The sequence below is a fragment of the Fringilla coelebs genome (genome assembly GCF_963513975.1).
Source record: "Fringilla coelebs genome assembly, chromosome: 24".
Classification (NCBI taxonomy): domain Eukaryota; kingdom Metazoa; phylum Chordata; class Aves; order Passeriformes; family Fringillidae; genus Fringilla; species Fringilla coelebs.
In genome coordinates, this window is record NC_140050.1 from 4,952,891 (window position 1) to 4,964,448 (window position 11,558).

An 11,558-nucleotide genomic window follows, 5' to 3' on the forward strand; every position below is an offset into this window, starting at 1 on the left:
GGAGCCCCCTCAGACCCTCCTCAGCACGGGAAAGGAGCAGCAAGTTGTGACTAAAAGGGAAAAGTTTCCTGCTGTGGTGTCACCCATTCCCACCTGGGTCCATCCCAGCCCCACAGAGCATCGAGGATACTGCTCAGGACAAGGCACAGCTGCCTTTTTTTTGGTTTGTTTTTATTATTAAATACACCCTGGGAGGCACAGAGGGAAGTGAGGCCAGAGCCCATCCACTCTGGCAGGCCCAGAGGCTTAAACAAATAAAAACCCCACAACAAAAAGTTAAAAAAACAAAAATAAAAAAAGCACCCAAACAAAACCCCTAACAATGCCAGACCTCCCTCCCCATCTCCAACTCCCACAGTCTAGATTTAGAAAGAAACCCACAAAGAACAAAACAAGGAGAAAGTCCCCAGGAAATCCACCCCGAGCAGCAGCCTGCACCATGCCTGGCCACGGTCCCAGGGCCACCTCCACCCCTCTCTGCTCTCCTCCAGCTGGGATGCCACAGCCACTGGCTGCACATTCTTTGGGAAGTCAGCAGCAGGGCAGGTAGAGTCCACCTGTCCATCCCCGTGGACAGCTGCCTGTCCTGCAGTTGGCACCTCTGGGGCTCAGTAAATGATCTCATAAACTGTGGCTTTCTTGTCCCCTGAGCCCGTCACGATGAACTGGTCATCCGTGGAGATGTCACAGCTGAGGACTGAGGAGGTTTCCTTCGACTGCAGAGAACAGGGGGAAGCACAAGGAGCAGCCTCAGAGCAAGGTCCCAACAGCCCCCCCGCCTCCTTGGGGGTGGGTTTATGGGGCTGGCACATAATTAGAGCTGGGTTGTGCTGGGCAGCTCCTGGCAGCCTCAGCCCAGGAACCTCCAGCCCTGCTGGCTGCTCACCTGGAAGATGCTGGCTCCATAGGGTGTCCTCCAGGCATTGAGCAGATTGTCCTTCCCAGTGCTCACAAACCACTTCCCTGTGGAGGGACAAAACAGCCTCGTGTCACCACCCCAGAGCCAGCAGCAGATCCTGCCCAGGCTGTGAAACACACAGAGAGAGGCAGCCACAGCTCTGCCAGCCATGAGCCAAGGGAACACAAAGAGGAGTTTGGCTCCAGCAGCCAGCACTGCTCCAAGAGGGATGGATAGCCCTTCTCTGACCGTCACCACCAGGACAGGGCTGGCTACCAGAACAAATGCAACGAGCCCTGTGACACACGGACAGAAGTAGAGATGGCATCCATGAGGCTCCAGAGCAAGGGGCGCCAGGAGAGGTGTGCCTACCACAGGAGGCGAATTTGAGAGAGAGGACACAGCTCTCGTGGAGGTGCAGCTGGTACTTGTCGGGTTTGGTGACGTGCAGGATCTCCACGTTGCTGCTCTCCATGCCCACGGCCAGCCACTCTCCCATGGGGCAGTAGCCCAGGGAGAAGATCTGAGGGGACACACAGGCTCACAGGGTGGCCCAGCAGCAGGTGCCAGCTGGCCCCAGGCTGCTGCCAGAGGGCTCCAGCCCTACCTGGGAGCTGAAGTCGTGCTGCTGCAGCTGCCGGCCCTCCCGCAGGTCCCAGCAGCGCACGGTGTTGTCCAGCCCCCCTGTCCACAGCTTGGTGCCATAGTTAGAGATGTCAATGCAGCTGGCACCGTCCGTGTGACCTTGAAACTGCCTGGGAAAGAGGGGGATGGAGAGAGAGAGGGCACAGCTGGCAGGGCAGCCAGCACCTGCAGCACAGAGTGTGGGCAGGGCAGCAGCCAGCAGCGAGGAGCTGCAAGGACAGGCACTGTCCCATGGCCAGGGTTAGACACAGGGATGGGCAGGGACAGGCTGCAGGGACTGAGGGGTCCCTGGCCCGAGGAGTCCCCAGCAGTCCTGTCCATGCTCCCCCCTGCCCCAGACTCACCTCACCAGTGTCTGGTTCTGCAGGTCCCACACCACGATGTTGCCGTCGCTGCAGCAGGAGAAGCAGACTTTGGCGTCAGGGCTGATGGCCAGGGCGTAGCAGGCGGGGGCAGAGGAGGTGAGCTCAGCCTTGATGCGGGGCGTGGGGGCTGCCAGGTCCCAGATGGACAGGGTGCTGGCCTCCCCCCCCACGATCAGGCTGCGGCCGTCGGGGAGCAGCTTGCAGGAGCGGATGTAGTTGTCACGGTTCTGCACGGGGGTGACAGGCAACAGGGCAAGGCAAGGAGGACATGATGAGCACACAGGGCCTTGCAGGAGACACCTCTCCTCCTCTCACTGCAGCAGCTGTGAAAGGCCCCTCTGTCCCCTCCACTGCAGCAGGAGCACATTCCCCATCCCAGCCCCAGCCCAAAGCCATTTCTGCTCCTCCTCCTCCTCATCCTCACCAGGCAGTCCAGCTGAGCCACGGCCGTCTTGGTGCCCGGCTGCCCCACGTCCCAGACCTTGACGCAGCCCTTGCCCCCGGTGTAGACGTGTCGCGTGGAGTTGCTGATGGTGACAGCACAGACCACCTCGCCGTGGCTCAGGGTGTGCAGCTGCCGCGCGTGCCGGGGGATGCCGGAGCCCAGCAGGGCGTCGGGGGGGAAAGGCACCGGCTGCATCTGCCCGTCAGCACTGACGTGGAAGGAGTAGGCGCTGCAAGGGAGCAGAGCAGTGAGAAGCAGAGCAGAATCCTGCCTGCACAGGGGCAGGTGCCACGCGGGTCCAACACAGGCAGCACATCTGGAGTCAGAGCCATGAGCAGAACACAGCCGGCGATGCCAGCTGGGCACACAACAACCACAGCCCAGCTTTCCCCCAGGCTGTGCTCCCAGCTTGTGCACAGAGCCCAAATTCACCCCCAGAAGCCACCACACCCCTCCTTCCCCAGCACAGCCCCCATCCAGCCCAGCCCCACTTACGGCTTGCCCGAGCTCCCCACTTGCATGCCGGCCACCAGCCCTGGGACGCGCATGTGGGGGTGCGGGTCGTAGCCCACCTGCAGGGGACAGCGGGTGAGAGTGGCTCACACTCTGTGACCCCACGGCCCCACAGGACGAGGTCACTCACCAGGGGCGAGCGCCCGTAGCCCCCGGCTCCCACGGCGGCCGCGGCCCCGTTGAGCTGCGGGGACATGAGGTGCAGGCTGGCGTAGGCGCCGCTCCCGGCCACGTCCCCATTGACCGCAGGGTGGGCCAAGCCAAAGGCGGCCGAGTAGGGGCTCTGCACTCCCAGTGGATTCCTCAGGCCCAGGGCTGCTGGGGGAGAGGCAGAGTGAAGGGCTGGGGCCCTGAGCACAGAGCTTGGAGACCCACCCGGGCCCCAGCGGGGGAAGCTCACCCAGGGGGTCCACGGGGACCTTGGTAGCGGCGGGGCGGAACTGCTGGGCACTGCTGGAGCCCGGCAGGGTGTCACCCTGGGAGGTGGGGGTGCTGGACTTCAGGCTGGGCGTCCCTGCCTTCTCCACCTGCCAGGAACAGAATGCAAGATGGCAACTGCACCATGCCCCTGCCAGGGGGTCCTTCTTGGCTCCCCCTCATTGATAGCCCAGTCCAGCCAGTGCTGAAGGGTCTGTGGGACCTCCCTGCCCCTCCAGCACTTTGCCCCACAGGTTTGGAGGTGGAGAGACCCATGACCACTCTGTCAGCTGAGCCCAGGCAGCAAGGACAAAGCACAGGCCCCAGAGAAGTCACACGTACCGTGGGTGCATCCTTGCTCCGAGATGGGGACGTGCTGCTGGAGGAGGCCATGGAGGTCGGGCTGAGGGGCATGGCCTCCTTCCTGCCCAGCGGGACCTTCTCCACCCCGTTCTCCCGGGACGAGTAGGAGTGGACGCTGTGCGGGGAAGAGGGGTCCTGGGGAAGGAGGGAAATCAGCAGGGAGCAGAGCAGGCTGGAGAGCAGGGATGTCCCAGGTTATGGGGAGCTCGTGGCTCAGGCAAGGGCCAGGATGCCAGCCTGGATCCTGGGGCTCACTGCTGCTGCTGGCGAGGCTCAGAGAGCACAGCTACCACTGGCACCTCCCTGTGATGCCCACCTCTGCCTGGAGCAGCCTGTTAGCCCCACCCTCGAGGATGGACAGCACACACTGACCCCACAGTCCTCCCACTGCCCCAGGACACACTGACCCCAGACCCCTCCCAGTGTCCCAGCACACTGACCTCATCCACCACCAAGTTGTCCTCACTTTTGTCTGCATCACTGCCCTGAAACATGGAGCGCGGTTGGAGCCAGAGGAGCTGCAGCCACCCTCACTCCTGCCTGGAGCTGTGCCAGAGGCACAGGCAGCTCCATTCCGCACCCCACAGGAGAGGATGGGGTCACCCCAAGCCCCCCAGCCCTGGGCTCACATAGTCTGTAACAAAGTCCTTCTCCTCCACCTTCCTCTTCTTGCTGCTGCTCAGGTACTCGGCGATGGCTCGCGCACGCTCCCCGTTCGACAGCGCCAGGGAGCTCTGGGTGAGGGACAGTGCCAGTGGCTGGGGGTGCTCTGCCCAGCTCCTGGCACAGGCAGCACCGAGGCAGGGCTGCCTCCAGGAGCACGGAGTGCCTCAGCCCAGCCCTGTGTCCTGGGCTCAGCCAGTGCCACCACAGAACGGTGCAGGAGAAGAAAGAGGCACTTACGGGGCCGGGGTCTCGGTCTGTCGCTGTGGCAACGCAGAGGAGCAGCAGGAGGAGGAGGAGGGAAAGGGGGACACTCTGTGTCACCACCAAGAGCCCCCCAGGAAAGCCACCTACTTCACCCACAGCTGCTGGGGCGTTCACAGCAGGGCCAGACCAGCAGGGTGGTCCTAGACCCTTCCCCACCAGCAGGGTGGTCCTAGACCCTTCCCCACCAGCCCACCTCACCCCCCTCCCACGAGGGTGCTGGTCACTGGAGGAAGTTCCCACCCAAACCCCCTGCAGCTGCCAGCCCCCTGCCCCTCCAGCCCAGCTGGCAGCCCTGAGGCATGGACAGGTAGCCCCCACCCCAGGGAAGTGCCCAGGTAAGAAGGGCATGGGGAGCAGAGGGAGCCCCAGGCCCAGCACCACCCGTTCCCAGGTTCACTCAGATCCCCTCAGCCACCCCAAGAAGCTCTGGTTCCCTGCCATGGTATCCACGTCCTCGGTGCCAATATTCAAATCTCAGCATTAATTCGTTTGACCACCAAACTCCCAAAAAAATAATTTCCTTTCCAAACCAGGACACTCTCCCACACTCACCCCTGGGCTCCGTGTCATGGACTCCTCTGTCATCCTTGGCGAGGAGCTGGGCCTGGGCCCCCAGAGCCCCCGAGAGTGCCAGCAGCCCCGAGGCACTGCTGATGCCAGCGAGGCCAGCGGGCTGCATCCCAGAGGGGTGGGGGGTCAGCGGGATGGGGGGAGCGTGGTGCGAGAGGTGCTGGGTCTGCAGCTGGTGCTGGAGAGGAGAGGAGAGGGCAGAGTCAAAGGCCTGTGCCAGGACAGCTGCTGGGCAAGCGAGGGGCAAGAGGCAGCCCTGGGTCAGTCAGCAACGGGGCCTGGGTGTGGAGGGGCAGGGCATGCACTCAGAGTGTCCCCAGTAATGTTCTGGGGGACACACCATCCCTCCCACCCTGGGCTGGAGGGGGGACAGTCTCCAGGGAATATTTGAGTGGGGATGGTGGTGACCCCCCTCCACCCTGGCCACAGGGTGTCAGGACACAGTGACACACGCCAGCCACCACCTCCACCCCCAGCTGCATCTCCTGCACCCGAGTCCTGCTGGCAGCCCCCAAACCAGCCTGGTTTGCCTCTCTCCCTTCAATTCAGCTGCACAAGGACCAGGGCTGCAGCCAGGGGCAGGAGGGGGCTCAGCCCAGGGATGGCAGGAGCCTGGGAGGTGCCAGCATGCCAGAGTGGCCCTGGAGTGGCGGGCAGAGGGTTGACGTACCCCGATGGCCGCGTTCAGGTCGGTCATAGTCACCTGCTTCGCTCGCTCCACAGCCTGGACCACCTGCTGCTGGTGCTGTGGGGAGAGAGCACAGGGGCTGGGGCAGCCTGGGGCAGGCTGGTTTCTTTCCCTGGGCCCCAGAGGAGCTCTGCACACCTGGCTGGGCCCGAGGGCTGACCCACCTCCTGAGACAGGAACGGGATGAGCTGGGCGCAGATCACGTTGAGCCGCTTGGCGATCTCCGTCTGGCAGGAGGAGAGAGACAGAGCCCGTCAGGGCAAGGGGCAGAGCAGAGGGACCCCCACGCTGAGGGACCCTGATGCTGCCAGGAGAGCCCCCTCTCAGGCTACTGACACCCAGCCCAGGGGCTGCTGCTCAGCACTACAGAGCAAAAACGCCCTGGGGCGACAATTCCTGTTCATAACAGCACCTCCTTCAGAACCAGCACACTCCATCCCCACCCTGAGAGCCCTGGGACGGCTTCCAGCTCCTCCCTGCCCGGGACATGAAGCCCCCCGGGCCCATGGCACCGAGGCCACCCCCAAGCAAGTCCCCAGCCCAGCAGCCACGGCCCCTGCAGGCTCCCCCTGCCCTCCAGGCAGCCTCCTGCGGCACCACGCCCGCCACTTGCCGCCCTCCCGGCCCGGAGGAAGCCCTGGAGAGGTGCTCTCCTTCCAGCTGCTGTTTTTCTGCAACACTCGAGTGCCACCGGCAATCAGGAGCGTGGGGAGGGAGAGCAGCGTCGTGCTGTGCCGTGCCATGTTCCCGTGGCATCCCCTGCCAGCTTTGAGGGCCCCATGGCACCCCCTTCCACCTTCCAGGGCCCTATGGCACCCCCTTCCACCTTCCAGAGCCCCATGGCACCCCCCTTTTAGCTCCCAGAGCCCCATGGCACACCCCTGCCAGCTCCCAGGGCCCCATGGCATCCCCCTGCCAGCTTCCAGGGCCCCATGGCACCCCCCTGCCACCTTCCAGGGCCCCATGGCACCCCCCTGCCAGCTCCCAGAGCCCCATGGCACACCCCTGCCAGCTCCCAGGGCCCCCAGCAGCCCCACTCTGCACAGCTCGGGGACAGGAGGGCACAGACCTCCCAGACACAACCCAAAGATGCCCCAAAGGCTGTGGGGACAGGCTCCTGTCCCTGTTGGTGGCCAAGAGAGCAGACACTGCTCCAGGCAAGAGTGGAGACGCCACGAGGAGAGGGGACAGAGAGGGGACAGAGATCAGCAGCTGCCCCTAAACCCAGCTGGGGGAGGGATCCCTCTGCCCTTGGATGGGCAGGGGATGTCCTGGGCACAGGAGGGCAGCTAAGAGGCTGTACCAAACCCCTGTCCACCCTGGTGGGGAGGATGAAAACACTGTGGAACTGAGAGGAGGGGGTTGAACCCAGACCCCCTTATCAGCCCCCAGAGGAGACCAAAGGCTGTAGAGCCCCAGGGACACAACTGACCCCTGGATGTCCCTGCCAGGACCTTGGGCACATCTCCCACACCCCAGGGACACAACTGACCCCTGGATGTCTCTGGCAGGACCTTGGGCACATCTCCCACACCCCAGGGACACAACTGACCCCTGGATGTCCCTGGCAGGACCTTGGGCACATCTCCCACACCCCAGGGACACAACTGACCCCTGGATGTCCCTGGCAGGACCTTGGGCACATCTCCCACACCCCAGGGACACAACTGACCCCTGGATGTCCCTGGCAGGACCTTGGGCACATCTCTCACACCCCAGGGACACAACTGACCCCTGGATCCCTGGATGTCCCTGGCAGGACCTTGGGCACATCTCCCACACCCCAGAGACAGAACTGACCCCTGGATGTCCCTGGCAGGACCTTGGACACATCTCCCATGCCCAGCTGGTGCAGGTGAGTGCCAGGGTGAGGGGACATGGCTGGGGTGGGGACACAGACCCAGGGACACTCCATGCTGCCCTCCAGAGCAGCTGCCGACCTGCTCCTGCCAGCCCCAGAGCACAGAAACAATCTGGCACCTGCCCTCACTTCCCCTTCTGAGGGAGGAAAAAAGAGAAAGAAAAGAAAGGAAAGGGGGGGGGTGGGGGGGGGGGGGGTGGGAGCGAGGAGATTTGGCAGCCGGCAGTTCTGGGAAGGATTTAGCCGTCTCCCGGGGCCGGCAGTGATGGATTCTCTTCCCTAATGCACTGATGGGCAGCAGCTCCTTGGGGAGAGCTGCCTCCAATTCACTCGCACTCGTTAATGTGCAATTTACTGGCACTTTAACGCTCTCAGCATGAAAAATGATCACGCTGTTTGCAGCCCCCCCCAGCCACCAGCACCGTCGCCTCCCCTCTGGCTCTCGGTGAGCAAGTCCAAGGCCAGGCAGATTCGGGGAGGTGCTTTTATAGAAAGCTACAGGCCCCTTTCCACGCCAAAAACAAAGCAACAATAAAAAAAAATTAACGTCTCCTGCTCGTTCCTGTTTTGATCCTCTCCTGCCAAGCCTGTGGCTGCCTGCAGAGCTGCGCCAGCACAGCCAGCCCCCAGCCCCACTTCCCCCAGAGCAAAACCCCATGCCTTGGCCCTTGGTGATGAGCACCTGGGGACACGGGGCACAGCAAGGACAGAGGCACAGCACAGCCAGCCCCCAGCCCCATTTCCCCCAGAGCAAAACCCCACATTTTGTCCCTTGGTGATGAGCACCGGGGGACAAGGGGCACAGCAAGGACAGAGGCACAGCACAGCGTGGCCTCTGCCCGTGGCCATCGGGGGCTCTGGGGCAGCCAGCAGCACCCAGGACCCGCCTGTGCCCGTGAACAGGGCAGGATTTGGAGGAAGGGGAGGAGGGACAGAGCCGGTCCCCCCAGGGCAGCGCTAAGCCGGTTCCCGTTCTCACACAATGGCCGCTGGCTGTCAGAGCAGACTCACGGGCCCTTGTTAAAAGTGCCGACAGCTCACTGGCCGGCGGCCAGCGGCACCTGGGGCTGGCAGAAAACACGAGCCTGAGAGGGCTGGGAGAGAAGCAGCAGCCAGAGGAGAGCAGCTCGCAGCCCTCCGGGGAGAGGCTCCGGGCCGGGCGGACCCTGGGCGTGCTGCCCCGAGCCCCGAGGAGCTCCCTGAAAACCCTGGTGGGGAGGATGAAAACACCGTGGAGCCAGCACAGGGCTGAGAGGAGGGGGTTGAACCCAGACCAAAGAGGAGACCAAAGGCTGAAGGCTCCCAGGGACAGAACCGATCCCAGAACTGCCCCTCACTAGGGCAGCTTCGCACCTCAGCATCAGCAGGGATGCCGGGGCAAGGAGGGCATTCCAGAGGGGGCAGAACGCCCTCCCAGCGGGCACAGAGCTGGCAGGAGCGGCTGACATCCTGCCCTGGGATGGGGACGGGGCCAGCACTGCCCACCCGAGCAGCTCCCATGCAACAGTTGGCGTCGGCGGGCGCGGGGCGGGCAGGAAGGCGGCAGCGCCTCGCCAGGCTCCTCCGCAGCCTCTTTAAAAATAGATGAGAAGAAACCTTCTGTCTCAGAGCAGCTGGTGACCCGGAGCTCGGCACAGGGGAGGAAGGGAGGAAGGGAGGGAGTTGAGGAAGGGAGGGAGGGGAAGCAGCGAGGGAGGATGCGCAGCGCTGAGCCCCCGGAGAGCCCACCCTGCACCCAACCCCCCAAACCCTTCTTTCTCCTCAGAATGCTCCTCAGCCCTGGCCCCTGGGCCAGTGGGCAGCAGACACTTGTAAAGGTGTTAAGCCAGAGCTCCTCAGCCTGCTGTGACCCTGCAGCCCCCCTTGCCCTGAGGAAGAAGCCAGTCTCCTTCACAAGAGTCACCCTATGACCACTCACAAGCGGTGTGAGCGGCCATGCAAGCACAAATCCTCCACCACTGCTCCCTGCCTGACACAACAGCAGCATCACAGTCCAGGCAGGGCACCCTGAACCCAAAACCAGAGCAGAGACGTGTGTGGGGACCTAAGGAGGCAGCCAAGGCCATGGCACAGAGCAACACAAAGCACAGGAAAGGGTCACACTCCCTATAAACACTGAGCTTCTTGGGCTACAACAGGGAGCAGCTTCCCATGTTGTCTGTGGGGACAGCCCTGAAGAGCCCAGGTGGCAAAATGGGGACAGGGAGCTGGGACCAAGGAGGTGGAGAGAGCTCCCAGCCCAGCCAGACTCACCTGTTTGTGCATCTCGATGTTCAGGCCATAGGACATCTCATAGTACTGTGGGGGAGAGAAGGCAGCATCAGCACAGCTCTGGAGACCAGGTGAGCTCCCAAGCAGAAAATCCTCTGTGGTGCTGGCACACCAGCTCAGCCTGGCCACAAACAGCCATGGTGTGGCCAGGCCATGGGGACAGCATGGTCCCCAGCTCCTCTCCCAGGAGCAGAGGTGTCTCTGGCACAGCAGAGTGTCTCTGGCACAGGGCTGCAGCCCACAGGATGGACACAGCCCTCCCAGGACACCTGCAGGAATGGGGACAACCCACACAGGAGCAGATTTGCCACCACAAGCCAAGGCAGAACGTCCTGCTCCAACACCACGGCTCTTTTTGGGGGAAAACCAGACAGGAACAGCCACAAAACCAGATCTCAGGGCCTGGCCACACAACCCAAAAACAAGGGGAAGGTGAAGCATCCCTGCATGTCCTTTGATGGTTCAGAGGAGATCCCACACCACCCTTCTCCTTTCAGGTGGAGCTCACTAACCATGACATAATGACGCTGGATTTCTGTTTTTTCTGTTGCCAGCTTTTCACATTCTAACTTCAAGCTGTGAAAATAAAGAGGAGAGAGAGGGAGAAGGAGCAACCCCCCTTGGTCCTCCCAAGTGACAGGATGTCCCTGGCTGGACAGAGCAGGAGCCCTCCCAGTGTACCACAGGCTTCAGCCTCCTCTCAGCTTCAATCCCATCTCCCAGCACAAGCCAAGAAAACCATCTGAAAGAGGGCAGGAAGGGGCTGATAAAGAGGAGGTGGACACCAAAGGGATCTGGGCATCAGGGAGCAATTTGCACGGACTCTTCACCCCCTCCCCAGCATCTGCTTCCCAAATGGAGTGAGCTGCAAAGCTCAGCTGCATTTCCAACCTCACTCTGCCCTGCACAGTGTGGGGAAGGGGAGGTGATCCTGGGCAGCAGCCTCACAGATCAGAGGGACTCCAGGTCTAAGTGATGGCTCTGGCTCAGCCCAGAGCTGGCTGCTGGATACCAGCACCTCCTCCTGAGGCTTTTGGCAGGCAAAGGTTGAGTTTCCCCCTCAAACAGAGTCCCTTCAAGCTACCAAGGTGATGCTTGGCACAGCCATCCTCTGGAGGGACCAGTCCACCAGCCACCCTGGATGGTGCTGCCCAGTGCCAGGAGGAGCCTGGTGCTGAAGTGCCCGGGTCACAGGCTGGCACGTGAGCTCTGGCAGCTGCTCACCTGTGGTATTGGTTCTGCAGGAACTGGAATTCCTCCTTGATGCGATCCAAGGTCTCTGGGTAAGTCAGCTTGAGGGACTGGGGGGTGCTGGGGATGGCACTGGCAGCAACAGCAGCTCCCGAGGCAGCAGAGGGTGCCTGGAGATGGGCCTAGGCAGAGATGGGACCTCCAGGGTCACTGCTGCTGCCCAGCAAGGCTGGCACATCCCCCAGGGCATCCCTGCACCCGGGGAAGAGGCCATGGGCACGTCTGGGAGAGCAGCACATGCAGGAGGTTGCACAAGGAGTTACTGGAGAGGAAACTGGTCCCAACCAGGCACCAAGGGCCTCGACAGCATCGGTTTGGCCGCTGAGCCAGAAGGGATGGAT

General features: G+C 62.6%; 1 protein-coding gene across 1 annotated transcript; it reads right to left on the reverse strand.

Moving 5' to 3' along the window:
• Positions 1-88: 88 nt before the first annotated feature.
• On the reverse strand, positions 89-11,332 carry LOC311162776 (transducin-like enhancer protein 1). The gene is made up of 19 exons (XM_084221313.1): positions 11,191-11,332; positions 10,479-10,542; positions 9,949-9,993; positions 5,999-6,061; positions 5,817-5,891; positions 5,129-5,324; positions 4,550-4,572; positions 4,276-4,380; positions 4,087-4,131; positions 3,626-3,781; positions 3,267-3,393; positions 2,997-3,181; positions 2,849-2,925; positions 2,333-2,582; positions 1,888-2,135; positions 1,506-1,653; positions 1,271-1,421; positions 887-963; positions 89-716 (listed from the first exon to the last, which is right to left on the reverse strand). The coding sequence occupies exons 2-19, from the start codon at positions 10,479-10,481 to the stop codon at positions 609-611; spliced, it is 2,082 nt and encodes a 693-aa protein (XP_084077439.1). The 5' UTR covers positions 10,482-10,542; positions 11,191-11,332; the 3' UTR covers positions 89-608.
• Positions 11,333-11,558: the final 226 nt, after the last annotated feature.

What these genes read in the sequence shown, in the direction of transcription:
- LOC311162776 (XM_084221313.1), bottom strand. An exon ending in GGTCCCCGTGGACCCCCTGG is followed by an intron (nt 3,182 to 3,266) that starts GTGAGCTTCCCC and finishes CTCCCCCAGCAG; the next exon opens with CCCTGGGCCTGAGGAATCCA. An exon ending in TCTCAAATTCGCCTCCTGTG is followed by an intron (nt 964 to 1,270) that starts GTAGGCACACCT and finishes GTCCCTCCACAG; the next exon opens with GGAAGTGGTTTGTGAGCACT.